Below are 22,609 nucleotides of genomic sequence, written 5' to 3'. Positions count from 1 at the left end.
TCGTCGTTCAATTTATGTGATAGCCTGTTTAGCGGAATTATTATTATGAAGGCTCTACCTGTCCTGGTTTATTCCCTTTTAATCTACACATCTGTTACTTATGGTAATCAAGATGCGAAACGGTTATTCGATGACCTTATGAAAAATTATAATCGACATAAAAGGTAAGAGTATATTTGTATTATTTTCCTCTGCTACGCATGCACTTCTACTGAAAGAACCATGAGCTTTATTCACACTAAAATCACTAATTTATTGCTATTGATTGATTTTGATAATTTATTGGCTAATTGACTCTTGAAAATATAAACGACACTTTCAAAGGAGAGTAAGGGAATCAGTAGGTATCGATAGAAAGAGCCAAACGAAAACTAGCGAGATATTTTCCAAAAAAAAAAAAACTATCCATTTATGCGGTATGAACCTACAAAAACGAGTTTGGAGGTTTTTGAAAATTTTTGTGAACTAGTTTTCAACTTGCACCCGACTCGTTTTCGGACCTCTCCTTTTATCAATATTTTTTATGGTGATATTCAATGACTCCGACCTCCGAACCTCATAAATACGAGATTTTTTGTTGAGGAAAAAATAGAAAATTATTGGAAATATTGAATATTGGAAAAAAAGTTGAGAAATTATTCCAAAACAATAACCACTCGTTTACCACTCGTTTTCGTAAATTAAAATTCCAGGAATTTTTCTAAGAAATAAGAGGGCATAGGCTCTGTAAGACAAAAACATATTCAGAAATTGGTTGTTGATTCTTCCATGAGCTTTCTTCTCTCAAAATTTTTAATACTTCTTGAAAATGATACAACCACTATTAGAGTCAAATTCCTCTGTTTTTTTTTTCCTGTTTCCTTTCCTTTTTCCAAAAAAAAAAGAAAACACTCACGAATACAGAATCTGCAGCGGAGAAAAGTGAAACTGGAAGATAAATTACGATGTTGAGAAAAAAATCGAGGACGAGAAGAATCTGAGCTCTTTATCAAGTTTTTCTCTAGTTTTACAATAGAATTTACACATCTTATTCAGACCAGCCGCAGGACCGCATGAACCAACAACGATCAAACTAAAATTACGACTAAGCCAACTTATAGACGTGGTAATTATCCGGTACCTGAAAACTTTATAGAATTTGTCAGAAATCTAATAATTTCCAGCATGAGATTGATCAAATCATGACGTGTTCCGTATGGTTGAAACAAGTGTGGATGGATAGAAAATTGTCCTGGGATCCGAAAAATTACGGCGGTGTCAGCGTACTTTACGTTCCTTACGAGATGATTTGGGTGCCGGATATTGTCCTATATAACAAGTGGGTTTGCACAAGATTCTCAAAGGTTCTCTTTTTAAACTTGTAATAAATATTATAGCGCTGACAGTAACTACAATATTACAATTGCAACAAAGGCTACACTACATTATTCTGGACAAGTTACTTGGGAACCTCCGGCAATTTTCAAGAGTATGTGTCAAATTGATGTTAGATGGTGGGTGGACTACTGGTCTCACTTAATTTCAATTCAAATAACAAGATTTCATACGTTAGGTCACGTATGATCTCAAAAAATTTTCATTAAACTTTTATTAACTCAAATCTATGAATTTATGTCGAAAAAAATAAAGTTTAAATAAAACTGAATGCTCATTTCTCTTTATTTAAGTAACACTTCTATTTAGAAAAATAAAAATAAAAGTAATATAATAAAAATAGTTTAGAACAATAAGAAAAACTAGAAAATAATAATAAAAATTAAAAAATAATAAAAAAAAAACATGAGCTTTCCGTCGTACGGCTACAGTATCTGCAAAGTAAGCTAAATCTGTCGTAGTTTTTATTTACGAAACTTCGATCAACATTGGAACTAGAAAAAGAAAACATTACAAATGAAAAAAATATGAAATGAAATAATAAAATATGTCGCTGATATATTGTTCTGATGAAAAAAAAATTCAACGCATTCATTATCCGGGAAAATCTACTAGTTATACTGCCAAGGGCATCATTAAAATGTAGCCACGGACAATCCTCTATAGGAAATTCATTATTTTCTAAGAAATAAATTTGATAGAGGTGAAAGAAGTTAAATAGTTTTAAAAATACAATCGCAAGTCAATTCATTCCGTAGCAGAATGAAGGATGGTCTTCTCTTGTATCAGGACAGCGCTCAATATCTGAGAATCTCAGAATGTTCTCGGCCTTCCCCAAACCTTGGGTCCCATATGCAAAGACTAAGGGTACTAGCCTATCTGAACGAGCTTGGGACGTTGGTCCACAGGCAACGCACATATTGGTACATGCCACTAATTGCCGGCACAACTAACACATGATGAAAAGTTGGGAATGTTTCGTGGCACCCTTGTAACACTTCTATTTAAAAAAAATAATATGAACTTTCTGTCGTACGCCTATGCCTAAAACAATTGCACTCGGGTGGAAACGACCTGAAACTCGTTGTAGTTGCGTAAGCGACCGCGCTCGATGCGAGGCGGTGAAGCCAGTGGTTGCAGTATGAGATGCAACCCGTCAGTTCCGTTCATATCTGTCGTCCGAGTCGCTTGCAGCCGCAAGTTCGGCCGTGCCACTTCGATCGTAGCCGCTTACGTAAGCACACGGAGGTTCCGATTGTTTCGATCTGACTACACGAAAGGATATTTCGCCGTTTCATGAGGGCTAAAGGATAGTTTCTCGGATTAATCGTTCCGCTTAGGATACGCCAATCCGTTCACTTTAATCCAAAGTCGTTAGGGGTCCATAAACGCGTGTTTAGCGTATACAATGACTTACAAAGCCGATGACCACGTCAATGTTCTCAGACAAATCCGATACCAATTTATCAACCCCGGAGGGAAGAAAAGCTTGGTTTGTACTGGGCCCGTTTTGAGCCATCAATCGATCGTGCAATCACAGCGGAACGTCTTAGCGACTGCGCTACACCCGCCATTACTATTTCATAATAGCACATATTGTATCCATGACACAACAATTCGGTTATGAGAAGAGGTTGGGCAGTCAAGCGCATAGGGATCTCTCAGATCTCAGACGAGATAAAATTCAGTACATTAAGCTACGTTCTACTGCGCGCGCATGTCTCCATGACGTCTTGCAAACCCAAAAACTTAGGTTTACCTCTTCAGCAGCTTCTTTCTTCCCCCAATCCATAAAATTAAATATGTGTGCTGTTGTTTTCGCATTTCCCGTATTGCTTCACCGCTTCATGTCAGATTGATAACGAACTAGTGACGAAGTAAAGAATGCGTAGTTTTAATAGACAGAAAGATAGAGTGAAGGAATACCGTAAGACCACACTGGCGATTGCAAATGGCGATTCTTACGATGTTACAAAAGAAGTCGCACGAAATCGAATTATTTATCGAAATCGAATTAAGAGTACCGTAAGACCATACTGGAACCGCAAATGGCGATTTTTGCGAATTTTTATCTTATCTAAGTACGATCTAGCTAGTTGTCTAATGTTATGCAGCTCCTCGAACATTCTTTCCAACCGTGATTATTTGTACTTTTCAGGTTCCCTTTCGATGAGCAACAATGCTGTTTGAAGGTGAGTTCTGTTAATTGCGTAATCTATGAAGGAATACTTTGACTTGTTTCAAAAACTGGCTTATACGCAGGGTTCCAGCAAAAAAAAATGTCTTAGAAATCCTAGAAAAATGAAACGTTTCTAGAAAGAATCGTTCAAAACGACATTAAGCTTGGTGTAGTTGCGTACGCGGCTGCGCTCGAAGCGGTGAGGATCGAGAGAGAGAGAGAGAGAGAGAGGGAGAGAGAAAGAAAAAGAGAGAGAGAAAGAGAGAGAGGGAGAGACAGGGAGAGACAGGGACCGGGCTTGCTAGCACTCGCTGTACTTTGAGGTGGTCCGCTTCGAGCGGAGCTGCCTGCGCAGCTGCAGCGAGGTTCATACCGTTATGACACGACTATAGCACAGAAAGACTTAACAGTTCCTTTCACAACTGCTCTTTTAGTTTGGCTCATGGACATATTCGGAAAATTTGCTTAATCTGGAATTACTTGATGGTAATGTGCGCTACGAGAAAGAAGTGAACGAAAGAGGTGAAGTCGACAACATCACGATCGCAGAAGATGGAATAGGTTGAGTCATTTAGGCCTCCATTATCACTGTCATGGTGAAATTTTGCTGAAGAAGGTATAGCATATGTTCGTATATGTCACTTTCAGATTTATCCGACTATTATCCATCAGTTGAATGGGACATAATGTCAAGAGTTGCTATTCGTAGAACAAAGAATTATCCCACTTGTTGTGAGGACGGGGCATACGTCGATATCATGGTATCATCGTCGATTTCATCGACCATCGACAACATGATCTTTTCCAATCTTTTTGGTTAATTCCCTCGTTTTCCAGTACTACTTGAACCTTCGTCGCAAGCCTCTTTTCTACACTGTCAACCTTGTGTTTCCATGCGTTGGGATATCGTTCTTAACTATTTTGGTATTCTATTTACCATCTCATTCGGGCGAGAAGGTTACGCTGTGCATATCAATTCTTGTCGCTTTGACAATATTCTTCCTTCTATTGGTGGGTGTATTACTATAAACTTCCGTTAAAATGTAAAAGTAAGCAGTTTTCCATAGTTACAGTATATTCAAAGTTTTTGGTATACAACATAACATAAAATCTGGTCAATCGTCAGGACGAGAGCCGGCTTGCTCGTCGCGCGTTGTTTCTTTGCGATGCTTAATAATTCGGTCTAGGATAATCCGCTTCAAAACCTTGTACGTAATACGCAGCAGTGAGATTCTTCGACAGTTCCTTGAGTTCGTGAAAGATAACTTCTTGTGGAGAGGAATTTTGATAGTGTGCCTCCACGAGTAGGGGCGAGTGTAGTACAGCGGTTAGAGGTTCCGCTCTCTGCACGATCGATGATCTCCACGAGTAAGGTGTCTTTTCGTCGATCCATGTTGAACGGATGAATTTTGTCATCTCATAAATCCAGACAGAAAAATTTCAGTTTTTTCATCTTATGGCTGCAAACCAGAACTTGCGACAGAGTCGATTAACCGCATATGTCGGTCTATGAGCGTTCTTGAAGTCAGAAGCTGATGGCTCTTGCCAGCTCGGCAAGGTCATGAAATTATCTTTTCAAATTGGTAGGGTTGCTCCACCTCCACCTACTGCCACTTCATTGGCAGTGGAATGGAATAAATGAGTATATTATGTATTCATAACGTATTTTTCTGAAGTAGGTGTTCCCATACATAACATCCACAACAGAGAAAGGATAAAGCATAAAGTGCACGGCGTTGATCAGTCCCATGGGGTATGCGCCTACGCGTTCGACTTCAACTCAGGAACTGTATTTTATTAACGCGTGTGCAACTTTACAAAGACTTGCGAAGGCTATCCGATATATCAAGTCAAAGTTTTATTCTACCAAACCAGTCTGGCACCAGTTTATCGACCTCTGAGAGATGAAGGCTCCGGTTGACGCCGGAGTGTTTCAAAACAGTGATCGATCGTGGAATCGCACAAGAAACTCTGCGGGCAGCCTTACCGTCAGCGCTAGACCTGCCCCACAGCAGAGAAATGACTAACAAAACTGTGATACTTTGAACAGTTTCAGAGAAAACTACATCTAGAAGCATGACCCAGCAGCATAATCCAGTTATCATTGCGTTGAGGATCTGAGAAATAAATGAAAGAGATTTTCAGACCGAAATTATCCCAGCGACATCGATAACTTTGCCGCTGATAGGAAAGTATTTGTGTTTTACCATGATAATGGTTACCCTAAGTGTTATGGTAACTGTATTCTGTAAGTTTATATCGTTTCATTAAATGTTGCCTTACTTAGACATCTTCCTATTTAGTTATTATATGCAGCATTAAACATACATTTTCGAACACCCACAACTCACGTGATGCCAAAATGGGTGAGAGTGGTGTTTCTCGGATGGTTGCCGAAAATCTTATTTATGAGAACACAATTGGACGATGAAGACAATTCGTTAAGAAGAGCCGGTTCAAGGAAAACATTTGGTTAGCGATTGATATCGATCTACGTTCAACTAGGCGAGTAACTCATTCAACGTTTTGCAGTGATTTTTCCAGAGCCAACAACTCTGGACGGTAAAATCCCTTTAAACTATCATGAACATCGCGTAAGTATGGATAAAGCCGTAGACGAAAGAATACAAAGACTTTACTATTCGCCACAGGTCAGTTTAAGCACAACATATAGGGCCAAGACGGCATGAAGCACGGTGTAATGGCGTAGGCGGCTTCTCTCGAGGCGGTGCGGTGGAGCGTAGCGGTTAGGAGCGTGCTGGGACCCTTGCTGGCACCACCCATCGCTGCAATTTGAGATGGTCTCACCTCGGTTCCAACTACTGCTTCCATCGTGCAGTTTTGAGCGCGTACGCAAATGCACCGTGCTTCATGTCGTTTTCGCCTGACCATAGAGTCGCCACCATTCCACTTTAATACGTAAAGTGCCGTAAATACCACACTTTAGGTATTGAAAGCCTTCGAAAATCTTGTGTATATAGCGGAAACGCTCAAAAAGAATAATCGCAACGATAAGGTGAATTCGTTCCGGGATTTCTCACTATTTTTTTAAATATCAAATTATTTTTTATATATAGATTGACGAGGATTGGAATTATGTCGCTATGGTTGTGGACAGAATGTTTCTGTTCATCTTTTCGGCTGCCTGCTTAATCGGAACTTTGGTGATTCTTTTGCAAGCTCCAACCCTCTACGATTATAGGAAGCCGATCGATTTGCAGTATCGTCCTGCTAACTTATCCAGCCTCCTATAACTGGTTTCCTTGTGATTCGGCCTGTATTTGTGATAGATAAAATATCAGTGTTTTGCTCTTTATTATTTAATAATTAGCAATAATATTAGCATACTAACAATAATAATAAAAATGTTGAATAAAACGAACCAATCGGATGTTATTATCTTGTCCCAATTAGCATGGATAGGATCAGGATCAAGTCAGGATTTAAATCATAAAACTGAGTAAGGAACTTTGCAACTACAAATATCTACAGCTGAAGTGAAACGCAAAAAGAGGGAGTCTAGACCCACGTTCAGAAAACTGCACAAGAACTACGTGTTGGTGGATAGGCAGAGTCTGGCGATCTCTAATCGATCCACGACTGCGATCAAATTTGAGTTAATCGCTATCAGCCTAATATGCAGCATTTTCTGGCGCTTTTAGCCGGGAGTCATGCTATTTCATCTACACCGGAATGTCAATTTAACTGTTAGGATCTAACCTCTCGAGTGTAGCGAACAAGATCAAGCACGCTTTTATTCGCTCGCTTTTAAATCATTCAACATAATTTTCAGAGAGTCTATTCGGTACTCGGGATAAGTTTTGGAGTAATTTCACACTGCTAGGACCTACGCTGAGAAAAAAAATGGCGTCGATTGAGCATATAAGCTAAATCCTTGAACGATTGCCGAAAAAAATCGAAATCACCCAAAACTACCTCCCATTGCAAATCTGATCGTCCTTCTAAAACAGAAAAGCCGCATAAATTCAGATTATGGTACACTGACATTCTACACGAGGTGGATGACTATGGCGGAGCGGAGCGATGGCACTACGCAGATATCCGCTAACATCACGGCAGCGCGGCTACTAAGGCTCTGACGAAAGCGACAACGCCGAAACGTTAGCCGTAATAAATTTTGTTAACAATCTTGGCTGTTGCTTAAATTCGACTATCAACAAGATGACTATGGCATTCATCCAGCATATAACTTAAATCGGACCGAACTCAACGAAAGAAACCCGTAATTTAATGAAAAGGTGTCAACAAGGCCAACAATCAGGATGATCGTTTCTGTTGGTTACTTTTCCCGACCTTGACCTCTACTGTCCCTCTCAACTATAGTAGGGTCAAAACAAAATGAAACACGGTGCAGTTGCGTAAGCGGCTGCACTCGAAGCGTTGCGGTGGAGGGTGACGGTTAGGATCGTGCTGGAACCCTTGGTAGCACCATTCTTCGTCAGTTAATAGTGTGCAATGGGTCCATTTCGATTCCAACGGTTTTCTCTACCGCCGCTCCATGTCGAGCACAGTCATTTACGCAACTCTACCATACTTTATGCCATTTTGACCCTACTATACCTTAGCACAGAACGTCATTGACCTCCGTTCCAGACACATGTAATGCGTATTTACAAAAAGAAGGGGGAAACCACAATATGACAAAACGCGAAGCTTACAGCTTACATACCGTCATCGAAAAAAAGTAGAAAGAAAAAAAGGAAAAAGTACAGAAGAACAAAAGGCAAACCTTTGTATCGCCATAAAAAAAGAAAAACAGAGAAAGATGTAGCTTCATGGATTAATACTTACGTTTCATGGGCCTGACCGATTTGGTTATTTACTTCGAGAAACAAGAGCGGTTAGTGACACCTCCCCCAACTACACATTGCCCGGTTCTAGATTTATTTAAGGAGCAGACATTCACATTTTGTTAAACCGTAATTGAATTAAACGACCGCAATTAAATTAACCGTAATTAAATTAATTATTAATTAAACGCTCGTACGACAAATACAACAAACGAATAAACTACTGTATGCAACTGTCAGATCGGGACAAATCGCTTAGTTTGGTGATCTGCCAGGTCTAGATAATAATTGTATCCAAACACACAGGGTCGCACTTACATTAGGTTCCTTAAGCGATCCACGTAGAGTTTAAAAAACCGTCAAACAGTCATCACGACACGCGCACATATCGCTATTGAGAAAAAATAGAAAAGAAATCTTAAAAAAAAAGCTGGAAGAGAAAAGAAAAGCTGCGGTTAGAGTCCGAACAGCTAATGCGGCTCTTGCGGTTGATGCGCGGATGAACAATGACACTGGAAGCAGCGAAATCCTCGGATGCGAGAAAAAAAGATTGGTGGAGATTAATCTACACTGGATAAAAACGGTTATTCCTCTCGAGTCTTTCATGGCTCTTGAGGGCCGATGCACTATTCCTCCCCGGAGGTGGTGGAAATATTGATGCGCATCTATGTTGTGCGCTGTTGATCACTGGTTTCTATAATGTTGGTTTGTTTTAAAACTCATCAATAAGAGGTATTTTTGGAAGTAAAATTTATAAACGGATGGATTAGATTTATTGCAGAAAAAAATGTAAGAAATAAGGATATGTAAAAAGTCAGAGGGGGAGTATTAGGAAGGCTCGAAAGTAGAGCATAACGATGGGAATCAATAACCAGCAATAGTGCAAATGTGTTTTTTTGTTCGAATGCAGAGTCCCTTGCTAAGCTAAGGAATTTCCCTCTCAAACGACATGAATCCCGATTTCGTATAGGTTCTGCACTTATTTTCTCACCACCAGCTCATATTTTGTAAAATATCCAGCTCTTACAATTGCAAAAGTCAACATTCATGTGTTCTTTATCTTATCTGAGAACCTTTTCCTCTCTTCCTGTTTCTTTTTCTTTTCTTTTTCTTCATTACGTCTACTGAAAAAAATTTAAGAACTAAGAACTAACGAAGAACTTTAATTTTCTTAGAAGTAAGACTCACTTCTTTCCAGAAGACTATTTCTGACAGAATATATTTTTGATATTCTATTCCAACTTCGTTTCTCCTCTTCCGAATTCATCTCCTGCGTTTTTAAAGAGACCACAGGTATATGGGTACACGGGTCCAGTTCAAGTGGACACAAGACCTCGTCTGTAACGTTTAAATGCACCAAATTTTCATTCGATACGATTTATTTCATAAAATTTATTCAGAAGCAGCACTAACATAAACTGAAGCATTTCAAAATGACACATGAAGTATTCGCTTACCAAACGAAAAAAAACCCTTCATCTGCAGAACAACAACCTAGGTTGAACAACAGTTGGTTAGCTTCAAATGACAGTGATATTTGGTCCCGTGAAAGGAATCGGTATGAGTTGTGAGGGGTGCGCACAAAACCCGCTGAGCAACCCATGGGACAACATTCAGGTAGCGATCAAGGAACGAAAGAACCAGAATAATTTCACGAGGCACGAAATATGGGGACACCCTTATTAAACTGCTTGAGACAGCAATATGCATTCATCACATCATATAATGAAGAACATCTACCACAATGGACCATAGAATAATCGAAGAAAATCAGGAGCATAACCGATTGTATTACACAAATATATCACAGAAACAAGAACATAACACGATTTTTTTTTTTGATTGTTTGCAAAGCAAACAAATAGACTAGAAATCTCACAAGGGAAGTGAATGAAAATAAGCCCGTCGTTGCAAATTTAATTCATTTTTGTAAAAGGAAGTCCCTAATCAAGCTTCTCGCATGCCTCTCGAATTTGCAAAGTGGTTTTTTTCAGCCTCTCAAAATTTTGCGAATGGATTCATGCTGGTCTCATACACTTCTAAGCAAACAAACGCACACAGAGAGAGTAATTGATACGTAGCCGTTCAGATAGACATTTTATCAGTTCCCGCAATACTTTTCAACTTTCTTTCGACTTTCAAAATGAATTTTTTTAAATGAAAATGAACTTACACAGAAATTCGAGGATTCAAACTAGGCAATACTCCATTCTTTGAACATGGAAGAAGAAAAAAAACAGCATTTCATTTTTTAGCAGTCACCTGCATGGCATAAAATGAGTTTAGTGGTAGATCCATTCGCAATTACTTGGGGATATTAGGACCCTCTGCTAATTTGAGAAGCAAGCTGAAGTTCTCCTCTGAGATGCCTTCTTAACCGGATAGATTACGTTGTGAATGGCGAAAACGTTCCCTTGCACTTCCTACCTCAGACAAAAAGAGAATATTTAGTGACAGAAACAATGCAGCCGACAACATACACAACAAATTTTTTGATCCTACCTAGATCATATTAACTATCATAGTGAATTATAACACAGTTAATTCGCTATGAAATAGAGGGGTGGTAGTCCTTGATGACTAGCCTATTCTCTCCAGAAGGCTGAAAATGAAAGACATACAAAAGACTACTCTTGTTCTTCTACCCGTGTTATATCTTTTTTTTCTTTTGAAATTAGGCGGAAATGGCTTGATCAAGCAAAGCCAAGCATCACACGCTTCCTAATTTTTTTCTCCAAACCTTATCTTACGAATGAAAAAGGAAGAGATATATTGTCAGCAAAAGTTCAATTTCTCTATGATTTTCTCCCATTTCTTTTTTTTATTGAAGAAGATTACGCAGCCATTTTTTCGCAATTAACACAATCGGTTAATTTCAAGGTGCATACTGGTGACCATTTCTTAACTGGAGATAAAACTTCTTCAGAAAAAAATCAAACTAACAAATCACTTACCACAATAAGTTGAATCATAGCTCCATCAACACCTCTCTTGAGCAAAGCAAAACGACCTTCATCGTCTTCACCTGTAGTCTGAAATTGAATTAATGATCGATGAAAGAAGCATAGATTGATGGAAGAATACAGAGGAACTAGAAGCAATGAAGGAATAGCAGGAACAGCGGAATACCCTAACAATTTTGATGACTCTCAGAAGGTAAACAGACAAACAAGACTGCAGTGAGAACGTTAAGTCATGTAGCAATGCAAGTTGGTCTACAACTGACGCTCCAGACGCGGGATCCACGCTATTATTGTTAGCGATCTTTCTGTTTACGAATAATCGAAAAAGTCTATAGAGCGATGAAAATCAGAGTAGGTCCGGATTCTGCTCCGATGGAAAGTTTCGAGAGAAGAAATTCCCTCATCTGTTCAACTAAATACCGATGTCATTTTCTCAATTTATATCGGAATTTATCAAACATTTGCATGTGTTACAAGAATCGCCTCGGGAATTAAAGAATTATAACGTCCAGTATAATCAAATAACTTGAATCAGTCGATGAGAAGTTAGAAAAGGGTAGAGACTATGGAAAACAGCCGAAAATAACAAGAACTTACCTTATGATTGATCTTTTCCAAGAAATCGTCAATATTTGGTGGAGCACCCGCGAAGGAGATCTCCGTGTGCGGTATACTATTCTGCCTAGCTTTATACCAATCCTTGAAATGAAAAATGATATCTTGAATGGAAAACTTAAGAAATATACCTACCCAAATAATTTCGGAAATCGCACGCAGATTCATATTATAAAGATCATACAAAACTACTTTCTTCATTGGTTGAGTTAAAAACCATCGCAAGTCTCCATATGTTAGAAAAAGACCACCTGACAGAGGGTAAATCTTGACCTGAAATGACAAATAATTTGAGGAAGGGGATTTAACGTATAGTGAAATGTTTGATAATTTCTCTCACCCTACTCGCAAGTACAGTTCAAATTTCATCCAAAGCAGAATTGAGAAGCTGAGAAAAACTCTTTTGAATATTTTTTTTAACCTTCTTTCATTTTCAGTTGAACTAGAACTCAATTTACTCTTTGTGTGAAAAAAAAAACTTTTTTTTGATAAAGTTTTGCTTTAAAGTTAATCTAGAATTAGGAGCAATCGAGTAACAAAGCGAAAAAGATTAGCTTAACCAACCTTAATGGGTCGTAACAACTGTATCCAGAACATACAGCAGGCAACACTGGAATTAACTGATGTCCGGATGCCAAATGAGAGTTCCTCTACAAGAAAAGGGCGCCTTTTACATGACAGTTTTTGAAATTGGACTGCATGAGAGAGCACGACACCATGTTCCTTCAGAAAAAAAAAGATCCAGTAACAATTATGGTAATTTGCAAAAAAGTTACCATCGACAACTTACGCCAACAAAGTCGACGTTCGACACATGCGCATTCACTAACAACGCAGGGAGTACATTCGCTACCCATCCCACGCCTTCAGTTGAACACGGAAGCTTTAATAATTGTTCGCTGGAGAAAGGAAAATCATGAGAAAATTAAGAATCGATTAGAAATCAAAACACAAAAGTCAATTGGACCTGCAGAAAGAAGGAATATCGAACGGAAACTTGTGGAAGATTTTTCAAACACTGTATTTAGCTGAACGCTGAGCAAGCCGCAAAGCGTTATAATTACAAGAGGAATGTGAAATGGAATGGTAGATACGGTTAATTGGAAGGTCCCATCAAGCAACATGCAAACCTAGTTAGGCCAAATTAAAGCCTAGTAGTTCATTCCTGCCTTTTTTCTCAGATAAAAACTTTATGAATATCTAGTGCACTGAGCAAGGTAATTCCTATACTATTTCGCGTTCCAAAAAAAAAAAAAACTTCGTAATGAAAAGGAATCAGAATGCAGAATAAGACTATACATACCATAGCGCAAGAATAACGAGAATCAAAAACAGTAGAAATATTGCTATATTCTCAGCAGTATAATGAATAGAAGGCTAACAGAAGAGAAAGGTAGGGCAGGAGGTATTCAGGATCAGAGACCAAACAAAAAGTGAAGTGAAACACTTCTAAAGTATCAGTTCAAGATCAGTCCTACTGGGATCCCATAAGATTAACTAAGTGAATACCAGAACAAAACTCAAAAAAGTGAAAAAAACTGATTATTATTCCTTTCTTATCGAAAACATAATCCTTTACAATTCAATAAATCACCCACTCCAATTCATTGTCAATTTCGGGGCAACGCGTACAGTGCAGATATCGTTCCACCCTTGACATAGGGTCTTCTTCATCGCGCCTAATGCTGATTACAATAACACGATTTTTACGCTGCTCCTCCTGAAACAAAAAAAAACTGACAGTTTTCGATTGACTTTTAAGGGAAAATGAGACGACACAGTAGAAAAAAAAAGGTGCTCACAAAGTCAATCCTGATCGTATTTACATCTTTAAGGCAATGATTTTGTTCGTTGATTATGCTATTAAAGGTTTTGCAACTTGTGGCCAGTGATAGCATTGTGGTCATAGGAAGTCGATGTATGACACTAAGTAAACAGTCACACGGCATAGCTCCAAAAATACAGTCCTGAAAAACACAATTTCAACTACAATTCCTCAAGAAGAAAGGATCGTATGATTACTGCGTAATTTTTATCTGTGACATTTTCACATATCACATTTATAACTACCGCGTAACCGTGCACACTTTGTTCATATTGATTACGATGGGTACGAAGAAATATCTCTTAGAAGTTAAGGCTACTAGACTCAGCCGCTAAGAAGTAAGCATTTTCTAAAGTAAACTGGAACTGACCGGTGGTAAATTAGAGAGCGATTTTTTGAGTTCATTTATAGCCTTTTCGGTAGACTGAAATGGTTGTGTAGTGAACGGATAGCGTTTCAATACAGCAGGAACCTGAAAAGGGTTATTGCTCTTTGCAAAAAAAGCTCTAACATGAAAGAAATTTTTTATCTTTTATTTATTTTTTACATGGCAAATATCAAATAACAATGTTCCACAGCTTCCACCAACTGACAACTCTTTTAAAGTTTCCGAACAATACTAAAATGCGCCTTCGTCAAATGTTGAAACTTATTGAAACGAAAAGAAGCAGAATTAACCACAATTAAAAAATTAGTTTTAAAAAATATTTCCATAGAGTTCGCGCCTAAAGAACTGTGATGGTGGAAATGAAGAAGAAAACCGGAAAAGATGGATAAAACTCACCATCTCCGCGGCTCTTTCTGAGTTCACCTTACACTCTTTCTCAAATCGCATCTTTATCTCGCTGAAACAATGCCAAGTTATTCAATTTGCAAACAAAAGAAAAGGTTTCAAAGGAACTAGAAATAAATACGCACATTGTTGGATCACAATTAACAATCGCAGAAACTTTATTCATTTCATTGCTGTACATCTGAAATAGATTATACTAACGTGGACTTCGAAATTTAGTATCTGAAATGTAAACAACAACCTCATCAGCAACTTCTTTTAATACTGGATCTGTCACAGAAGAGCTCCATTGCTTCTTCGTCATGGAGCCAAACGCGTGGCAGTTGTTCTCCGACCCACCAGTTATCCTTCTAACTTAAAACAGAAAAGACTTTCCAATTTAAAAACTATGCATTTGCGAACATATGAGTCCTGTAAGTGCACGAATTCATGCTATTCTTAAATCACGCGTATTCTGTTCATGGATTTCTCATTGCATCATTATCCTTTAGGAGTTGGAAATCAGTTGTAGGTGATGCGGAGGTGTGTAAGCAAAAATAACACCCGAATCAAAAGCACACAATACTCCGTCCTCGTTAGGAAGTAAACGACAAAATCAATCAAAAACAATCACTTCTACACTGTATATGAGATGTAGTTATCTAAGTAGAGACAAAACAAATCCTGGCCCACTTGTTTTCCTCCTAACCGATTTCTTTGGGTCTTTTCACGAATTCGACTTATCCAAAACACATTATATCAGGGATCAGAATACTTAGAGGATGATTTCTTGTTATTGTTTTAGCATAATCATAAAAGAGCAGCCCTTTCAAACATTAAACCACAAGTGCCTTGAAGCACAAAAAAAGAAACCTTGATGCGACCTCAAAATACTCCACATTCGAACTTAGAGATTCTCATTCATAATCAGCATGTGTACCGTCTATTTGCACATTTTCATGACTACACAACGAGACGGAGCAGTTTCTAAAGAGCATAGATCTGTGTAACTAAACAATAACCAAGAAAAAGACGTAAGATGCAGACTTCCCCTTCAAAACTAGCGAAGACATGAAAAATCATCTTCACTACTATATCAGAGAAATACAAAGAAGAACGCAATATATAAAAGCGAGAATTAGTTGCATAAAATCACTTAATAAAAGGAGGAGGGCCGACCAATGTGAAAAAAGTCGAAATTAGCTGGTCGACTGAACCTAACCTCTGTCAGCATGTCAGTGAAGAGCTCGCACCCATTTTCTATGGTAATATTCAACACAGTTCGACGAACACTCCATTATTATGAGCACAATTTGCACTCAAGAAATTAGATGGGACAAGACGATATCAAGGTCGAAGAATTCGCGTAAGCGGGAGCGCTCAAAACGTCGCGGCGGGACAAGCAAACGGGATCAAAGTGGACCATCGCTAGCTTTACTCGGACTACAGCATTGAGTCCCATATCAGTCCCAACCGCTCGCCTACCGCACCCCTACGAGCGCAGAAACTTTCGCAAGACTCCCGTCGAGCTGTCGCAACAGCCCGTCAATTTGAACCGACCATAGCAATGTTTTTATACAAATTTGTACTTTCTCTCGCAAGTACACACAAATTCTCAAGAATAATTATGAAGGGGACGAATCCTCTCAGTAGCACGATTCCTTGAGCGATCAACAAAATTCATTAAATCTTACGAAACTCTATAATCACAAACAAATCGAAGGCATAACCGTAAATTTCATAACTTTCGTTAAACAAAAACAGTAGCAGCATTAAAAAATATGATAATTGCTATACTCAAATTATCAACAGTGTACACCAAAAATCAAACATGATTCTTCAATCTCTTCATTTTGAATAAAGATTGACGTTTAGTTGGCTCACCGTTGTCCGATGGAGCAGCATCCCCAGCTTCTAGCACTAAAAATGCACAATGTTAGTTACACTTTATAATTAGTACTAATGTCAATGTGAAGAACAGTGACAAGCTACCTTTTATATTCCTCTCTCGAATAACGCCAGTGAATGCATCCCTACTTCCAGGCAAGATAACTTTACGAGGCTCTTCATCTGTGGTCATTTCCGTTAGTAGCCTCGCATTTGTCGGTGTTTTTTCATCTGCGTTTCGGAGTATTGAAGCGATAGTTGTGTTAGAAGAGGAGGTTGAAGGCTCTACGCGGACATCGGAGGGCTAAAAATACATACAGGAAGTATCAGTAATTAGTAATAGTTACATGAATTAAGTAGTAATAACTTCAGCAAGAGGACACTAATGCAGAAGTACAAATCTCGCGCCATACAAAAATAAGAACCAAAAAGAAGTTGAAAGCTGTGATTTATATGACAAGATGGATAGCGAGTACCAAAGAAATAAGCATAAGAAAGTCCGTGAACAGAAAATAAAAGGAACAGTCAGGGCGCCGTTACGAAAATTTCTGAAAACCAACTCACCGGTGCATTTTTATCAATTAAAGTCGAGTTCTCCAATTTTTCTGCGAACACAACACTTTTCTTCTTCTTCGGACATTTCTTTTCACTTTCTTCAGTACGGGTTCGTACTCCTTCCTGGTCATCATCGCTTCTTGGCCCAGTCTTTCCCGTCGCTGTTCCTTCAGAAGTGGTAAGCACAACATTTCTTGCTGTATTCCCCACTGAGTGACTCTGAGGTGATGAATTGATCACAGGTGCATTTGGTCCAAGGTTCTGTACAGTGAATGGTCCAAATTTTACTCCTTGCTCAGGTTCACTGAGATCGTCCGAATCCAGTTCCGAGCTACGAAATAACAAATGAGACACATTAACTCTCAAGCAGTTTAATTAAACTAGCTCATCGTCATTATTAATTCTAGCGTACTCGACATTGTTGGTATCACTATCTTCTTCATCCTCTTCCAATATTCTACCATCTTCATCGTCATCGTCATCACCGCTCGCATCGTCATTCATTTCCTCGACGACTCGAAGAATTCTTTGGTAAGCCTAATGAGAGAAAGAAATACATAAAAATAGCGGAGAAAACAGTCATTACCTAAAGGATCAGATTTGAAAATACCATAAAAGGTTCGACAACCTCTGTACTGATTCCAGGAGGAGGTTGATAGGTTTGAGAATTTTCGTCGTACTCTTCTTCCTGCTCAGCAAGCATCCTCACAAGATCATCCTAAAATCACAACAGAGCAATTCCCCTTGAACTTAAAAAAGAAGATAGGTCTCCCCAAAAAACATGGTTACACCGAACCTATGCAACAAAAAACTAACAAACAATGAAGATGCAAGCATTCAAAAAAAAAAAAAAGAAAATTCAAACAACTGTGGGCACCAAACAAAATCAGAGAAACTATATAAACGTACCCCTCTGAAATATCCCTTCAAATCGTCTTCTTTCACTGCTTCGGAAACAGAGCTTGATTGCAGCTTAGAACTTAACTCCTTCTAAAACATGATTTGATCTGGTGAAATAAAAGACTGGATCAATGCATAATGGGATTCGAAGGATGCTTACTTTTCGTTCGGTGGGAGCTTCAGTTGCAGTTTTAGTGGTGGGATCAGGCAAAATCTGTTCTGACGCTCTTCGTTGGGTTGTTGCGCAAGGGTTTCCACTTGGAAACTGCTCTTGCTTTTCTGTTGATGACACAGCTGAGTCCGAGGACAGAATCGACATGAGACATTTTGTATCTTCATCGTCTAACTTCTCAAGAATTTTGTCCTAAAATTCATGTAGAGGAAGAAATTGGATAAGGAGAAACCATGAAGAGAAAATCAGTCAATGGAAAATCCAAAATGAAAACAGAAGATGTGATTTCTGGAAGGAAATGTGCATAACAGTCCTATAGAATTTTAGATAATCAAGAAGAAGCATATGTATATGTAACTCGCTAACTTCTTAGTTTTGCCTTGGAATTCGCTGTAAAACTAACTAATGTTGGTGGAGGTTCATCTTCTTCAGCTTCGATCACTTTGTCGAATGAATGATCAAGTTCGCCATTTCGTAACTCTTGCTGCTCAAGCTCTTCCAACCTCTTCATCATCTCGGCCTGAAGTTATGTAATACTACAACGGAAATATAAGTATGTACAAATACAACTATAAAGATTTACAAACCCAGCGGAAATCTGTAAACATTTAAAAATCGATGCTCATAAGAAATCTATTGTGCGTTAACGAAAGCCTAAGCAGCAGAATTAGTCGACCACCAAGATCGAAACCGTTCTTTCATTCAATTTTAGGGGATATTCAAAAGTGAATTTACATATTCCCTAGAGAATAGACAGCTTCGCTAAAGAACAGGGAACTCTGATAAATATAATAGAAAAGAGCAATGATATACTACATTTACTACACACATCTCACAATATTCCACAAATGAGAGCAGTTACGAACTTTGCGTCCATACAGAAAAAAAAACAAACAAACCTCGGCATTGATATCCGCCACAGTTTTCGTGACAGATTTCGGTGCGACGAACCTGGATTTTCGTTTCCCTAAAGAAACGTTTTGTAGCTTCAGTGACTCCGACAAATTTATAGCTTTCAAAAAATTAGAAATAGTTAGTTTAACAACTCAATCGGAAGTTTCTAAAAAGGCAAAAACCTATCTATCTAATTTAATTGTTCGAAATGCTATTCTTTACGAAAACAAAAAGGCTAACTTCTAAGCGCATCCTCTTTCACCTCATCATACTCTTCACGAATCTCCACTTCATCGGAATTGCGTTGCTAAAATTACGAGCTTTCATTATTCGAACTTTAAAAAGGACAATGCCTAAAAACTGGACGAACTCGTTCGAAAAGCTCTCTCGCATATTTTGAGTAGTTTTTGACCAGATTTTCGTGTTCGTGTAGGTCAGCAATATTTTTCTCCACAACTGAAAGAAATAAAACTTAAATGGAAGAATGAGGTTCAAGAGGAAGATCGTCGTAAGCACCCAACACTGTGAACGTTCAATCGAAGACAAAGAGAAGTTAGGAGTAATATTTCAGCCTCACTTTTCTTTCGTCTTTGTAAAATCTCTGCGGCGTCGTAGCATGTCGTATCCACAAAGTAACCATCACCCAATCCAACAAGCACTTCATTAGAATGAACGATAGTGGCGGGAAGAAAGCCGACTGATCCGATAGGACACTGAAAATTCTCATATTTCTTGGTCCTCAAATGTATTTCTGAGCGAATAAAATCTGAACGAATTCATTTACGCTCAGAAAACAAGTATATGTAAAAAGAAACCCCTAGAGAAATCCGTCCTCCTTCGAAATAACAGCAAAATAACACCATCAGAATAAAACTTTACGTCAGTAGGTAGGAAAAAGACAATTAACTCAGCAAAAAACTAAGAAAACTGGGTGCTAAGGTAGCTGGGGGCACTCAAACGCGTTCTTATTTCTGGAGGCTCTAGCTTCCTTACTTTCCTTAGTAGCTTTAGTCTCCATGTCATACATCCTCTAAGACTAATGTATTGGTTTTAAGGCCCCAACTAACTAACTTATTCACTTCCAAAAATCCAAAAATAAAAGCGCGGTTGAGTGCCCCACCAACCAAGTGAGCACCGAAAACTAATCAATGGACCCTTACCATATGTTACGCATGGGTTATTTTATTACAAAAAAAAAAAACTGAAACTTATTACCATGATAGAATGTGTGCGTTTTCGAGGAAGCTCTTCTAGTTTGCGAATGAGGCTTTCATATTCCGCCAGTTCCTTCTGCTTAGCTTCAAGAAGTTTCCCTATCCGAGTAAGTGTCTGAAAAATCAAAATTCTTCTAACTTTATCAAATTAGAAAAATCCATTCTCTAACTTCAACAAAGTCAAGACAAACAAAGCAAGAATTTCGCATGGAGAATTGCAAGGAGAAAGGAACAAACGTTTATTTATTCAGTTTCACTGTAAGGCACAGTAAATTCGAATTAGTCGGCGCTCCAGCTCTACGAAACTAATGGCTACTTTAAGCCTACAATAACCAATAAATAGTCTTGTTTCAGCAGAACATCCAAAACATCATGTTAACTCATTTTCATATGAATCGTTTGTGTGAAAATCAACTATACGACCATGATTTATAAACAGATATAATCCGAACGAAACGAATAACACTTAAATCTAAAAACCAAGCATACAAGGCTGAATGACTGACCTCCTTCGTTGCCGTCGAATAAGTTTTCATTCGCTCCTCGTTTAGAATCGCTGATGATGCCATTTGTCAAACCAAGATCAAGTACCATCCAATGCATCCAGAAACCCTGAGGATTCAATTGAACACAACACGACGAAATTGTTTCGTGCGCAGTCCGCAAACACACCATCGGTGAGACTTTCTTCCGTGATTCATGCGTATGCGAGTGTTTCGGAGCAGTTCCATCACGTCCTCCCTTTTCTCGCTTGCATTCCAGTTGAGTAGAAGAGTGCCGTATCATATAGTGCTCAACAACTGTCCGGTTTAGGAGCAATCATGCAAAATATAGTAACTGTTGTACATAATCAACCGGAAGGGTATGATTGAGACAGCGCAGAGTTAAAAGCAGCATATCGTGGAATTGACGGTGTCCGGAACTGCTCTGCGAATCCAAAGGTGAAGGTTTAGTTCAGGCACAATCGGCAAGAGGTTCCGTTGTGGTTGCACGATCGATCGGAGCTTCTAGTCCGTCCTAATCCCTAACCAGCCCCTTTATCCCTCTGGAGTCGACAAACTGGTACCAGGCTCGTCTGGAGGGATGAAAACACCGACTTGACGAATCGGCTGCACTCCGCAAGTAAGGCTGCCCGAGCATTCTTAATCCTTAAACGAATTCTAGGTGGAATTTGTTTGAGGTTATGGTTCGGTTACGGTTTTCCATAGGGGTTGATCAGCGCCGTGGACTTTATCCTCTAATTCTAATACTCTTCTGGTGATTTCACACGTTGAGAACGAATATAACAACCATACCCCACACCAGTTGAATCGGTGAAGATTTTTGGAAAGAAATAGAGATCAGCCGAAAGTGCATCTTGTGGCTAACTTAAGCTTTCTCAAATAAGAAAGCCGCGAGAATTTAGATTACGAAACAACAGCATAAAGCTTAGCTGTGAACTGTGTTCTCGTGAAAAGAGAGTGACAGCAGCCACTAACTTCACCCCACTAGCTTCTCAGAGCGCAGCTGCACCAGGTTTCAAGTCGTTTTTGTCCGATTTGTATCTCAATTGGAAAAAAAGCTAGTGTTTCTTGTGGAAGCACGTTTACATGATATATGTGCAAAAAAAGGCGTATGAAAGAATCACGATGGGACTAGGATGACGACGACGGAGCGTAAGAGTGCCACATACACATGCATACGGTAGGGACAAAACATGACATGAAGCATGGTGCAGTTGCGGAAGCGACTGCGCTCGATGCTGTGCGGTCGAGAAAGCGATTAGATTCGAGGTGGGACCATCGCGAATTGCAGCGATGGATGGCGCTAGCAAGGGTTTTCACTCGATACTAACAGCTACCTAGATCCTACCGCACCGCGCCGACCGCAGCCGCATACGCAACTGCACCGTGCTTCATGTCGTTTTGATCCTACTGTGGGTAACGACGCATTACTTGTGCGCAAAATCCACCGCATCATAACAGCTTTTAGGTCCCACGAACTTGTTTCAAAGGTGGGTACAAACGAAGGACAACACATGCGCATCGTTTCCTGGTCCTAATGAGAGCCGAAACTAAATCGGTCGCCAGGTACTCTGTTTTATATGTATTATTTGTGATGTAATTGTTATTACCACTAAAATCTAGTGTTATCCTTTGATGGTAATCGCGTGATAACCTGAAAAGATTGTCCAGCACGGGCAATACATTTGGTTTGAAGGAGGAAGCTTAGTTATCTTCTGCACAATCTGCTGTTTTCGAAATCTGACACATTTATTGAGCAGGACCTCAAAGCGGTGGAAATGAGGACACATTCAACTCTTTAAAACAAACGTTATTAGTAATTCTTCTGCTTGCAATCCAGTAATCAAACTGAGAGCTCCTTTGTGCGAGCAAAAATTTAAGTTATACAGTTTCAAATGTATATACAGTAAATAAGATGAAAATAATAAAATATATGCTAAATGGC

The 22,609-nt window shown here is 38.9% G+C and overlaps 3 protein-coding genes across 8 annotated transcripts; 2 read left to right on the top strand and 1 right to left on the bottom strand.

Moving 5' to 3' along the window:
- Positions 1 to 45: 45 nt before the first annotated feature.
- Positions 46 to 6,807, top strand: RB195_007706 (uncharacterized protein; the record flags this gene model as incomplete). Of its 3 annotated transcripts, none has more annotated exons than XM_064181477.1 (14): positions 46 to 164; positions 1,036 to 1,105; positions 1,164 to 1,318; positions 1,377 to 1,493; positions 3,533 to 3,566; positions 3,988 to 4,114; positions 4,202 to 4,314; positions 4,391 to 4,564; positions 5,699 to 5,801; positions 5,870 to 6,025; positions 6,098 to 6,204; positions 6,501 to 6,569; positions 6,631 to 6,717; positions 6,775 to 6,807. In XM_064181477.1, the coding sequence occupies 14 exons, from the start codon at positions 46 to 48 to the stop codon at positions 6,805 to 6,807; spliced, it is 1,464 nt and encodes a 487-aa protein (XP_064038261.1). The 3 variants fall into 3 exon arrangements, with proteins under 3 accessions (XP_064038261.1, XP_064038263.1, XP_064038262.1); XM_064181476.1 differs by having other exon boundaries at positions 6,086 to 6,204; XM_064181475.1 differs by having other exon boundaries at positions 6,631 to 6,807.
- A 4,105-nt stretch (positions 6,808 to 10,912) lies between these two features.
- RB195_007705 (uncharacterized protein) lies at positions 10,913 to 20,947 on the bottom strand (the record flags this gene model as incomplete). Of its 4 annotated transcripts, XM_064181474.1 has the most annotated exons (25): positions 10,913 to 10,966; positions 11,319 to 11,396; positions 11,925 to 12,026; positions 12,078 to 12,215; positions 12,507 to 12,665; positions 12,733 to 12,841; positions 13,541 to 13,662; positions 13,745 to 13,909; positions 14,138 to 14,239; positions 14,552 to 14,612; positions 14,686 to 14,741; positions 14,802 to 14,914; positions 16,424 to 16,459; positions 16,532 to 16,730; positions 16,991 to 17,312; positions 17,394 to 17,518; positions 17,610 to 17,699; positions 17,891 to 17,971; positions 18,042 to 18,245; positions 18,457 to 18,573; positions 18,953 to 19,020; positions 19,188 to 19,254; positions 19,318 to 19,403; positions 19,525 to 19,660; positions 20,163 to 20,165. In XM_064181474.1, 25 exons carry the CDS (start codon positions 20,163 to 20,165, stop codon positions 10,913 to 10,915), a joined length of 2,793 nt encoding a protein of 930 aa, XP_064038260.1. The 4 variants fall into 4 exon arrangements, with proteins under 4 accessions (XP_064038260.1, XP_013301112.2, XP_064038259.1 ...); XM_064181472.1 differs by lacking the exons at positions 10,913 to 10,966; positions 11,319 to 11,396; positions 11,925 to 12,026; ... (7 more) ...; positions 14,686 to 14,741; positions 14,802 to 14,914 and adding an exon at positions 20,668 to 20,730 and having other exon boundaries at positions 16,365 to 16,459; positions 20,163 to 20,276; XM_013445658.2 differs by lacking the exons at positions 16,424 to 16,459; positions 16,532 to 16,730; positions 16,991 to 17,312; ... (8 more) ...; positions 19,525 to 19,660; positions 20,163 to 20,165 and adding an exon at positions 16,234 to 16,312.
- Positions 20,948 to 21,862: 915 nt separating this feature from the next.
- On the top strand, positions 21,863 to 22,372 carry RB195_007704 (uncharacterized protein; the record flags this gene model as incomplete). The annotated part of the gene is made up of 4 exons (XM_064181471.1): positions 21,863 to 21,933; positions 21,998 to 22,076; positions 22,133 to 22,230; positions 22,336 to 22,372. 4 exons carry the CDS (start codon positions 21,863 to 21,865, stop codon positions 22,370 to 22,372), a joined length of 285 nt encoding a protein of 94 aa, XP_064038257.1.
- Positions 22,373 to 22,609: the final 237 nt, after the last annotated feature.

This window comes from Necator americanus, chromosome I (assembly GCF_031761385.1).
Source record: "Necator americanus strain Aroian chromosome I, whole genome shotgun sequence".
Classification (NCBI taxonomy): domain Eukaryota; kingdom Metazoa; phylum Nematoda; class Chromadorea; order Rhabditida; family Ancylostomatidae; genus Necator; species Necator americanus.
This window is presented reverse-complemented; position numbering and strand designations above follow the sequence as displayed.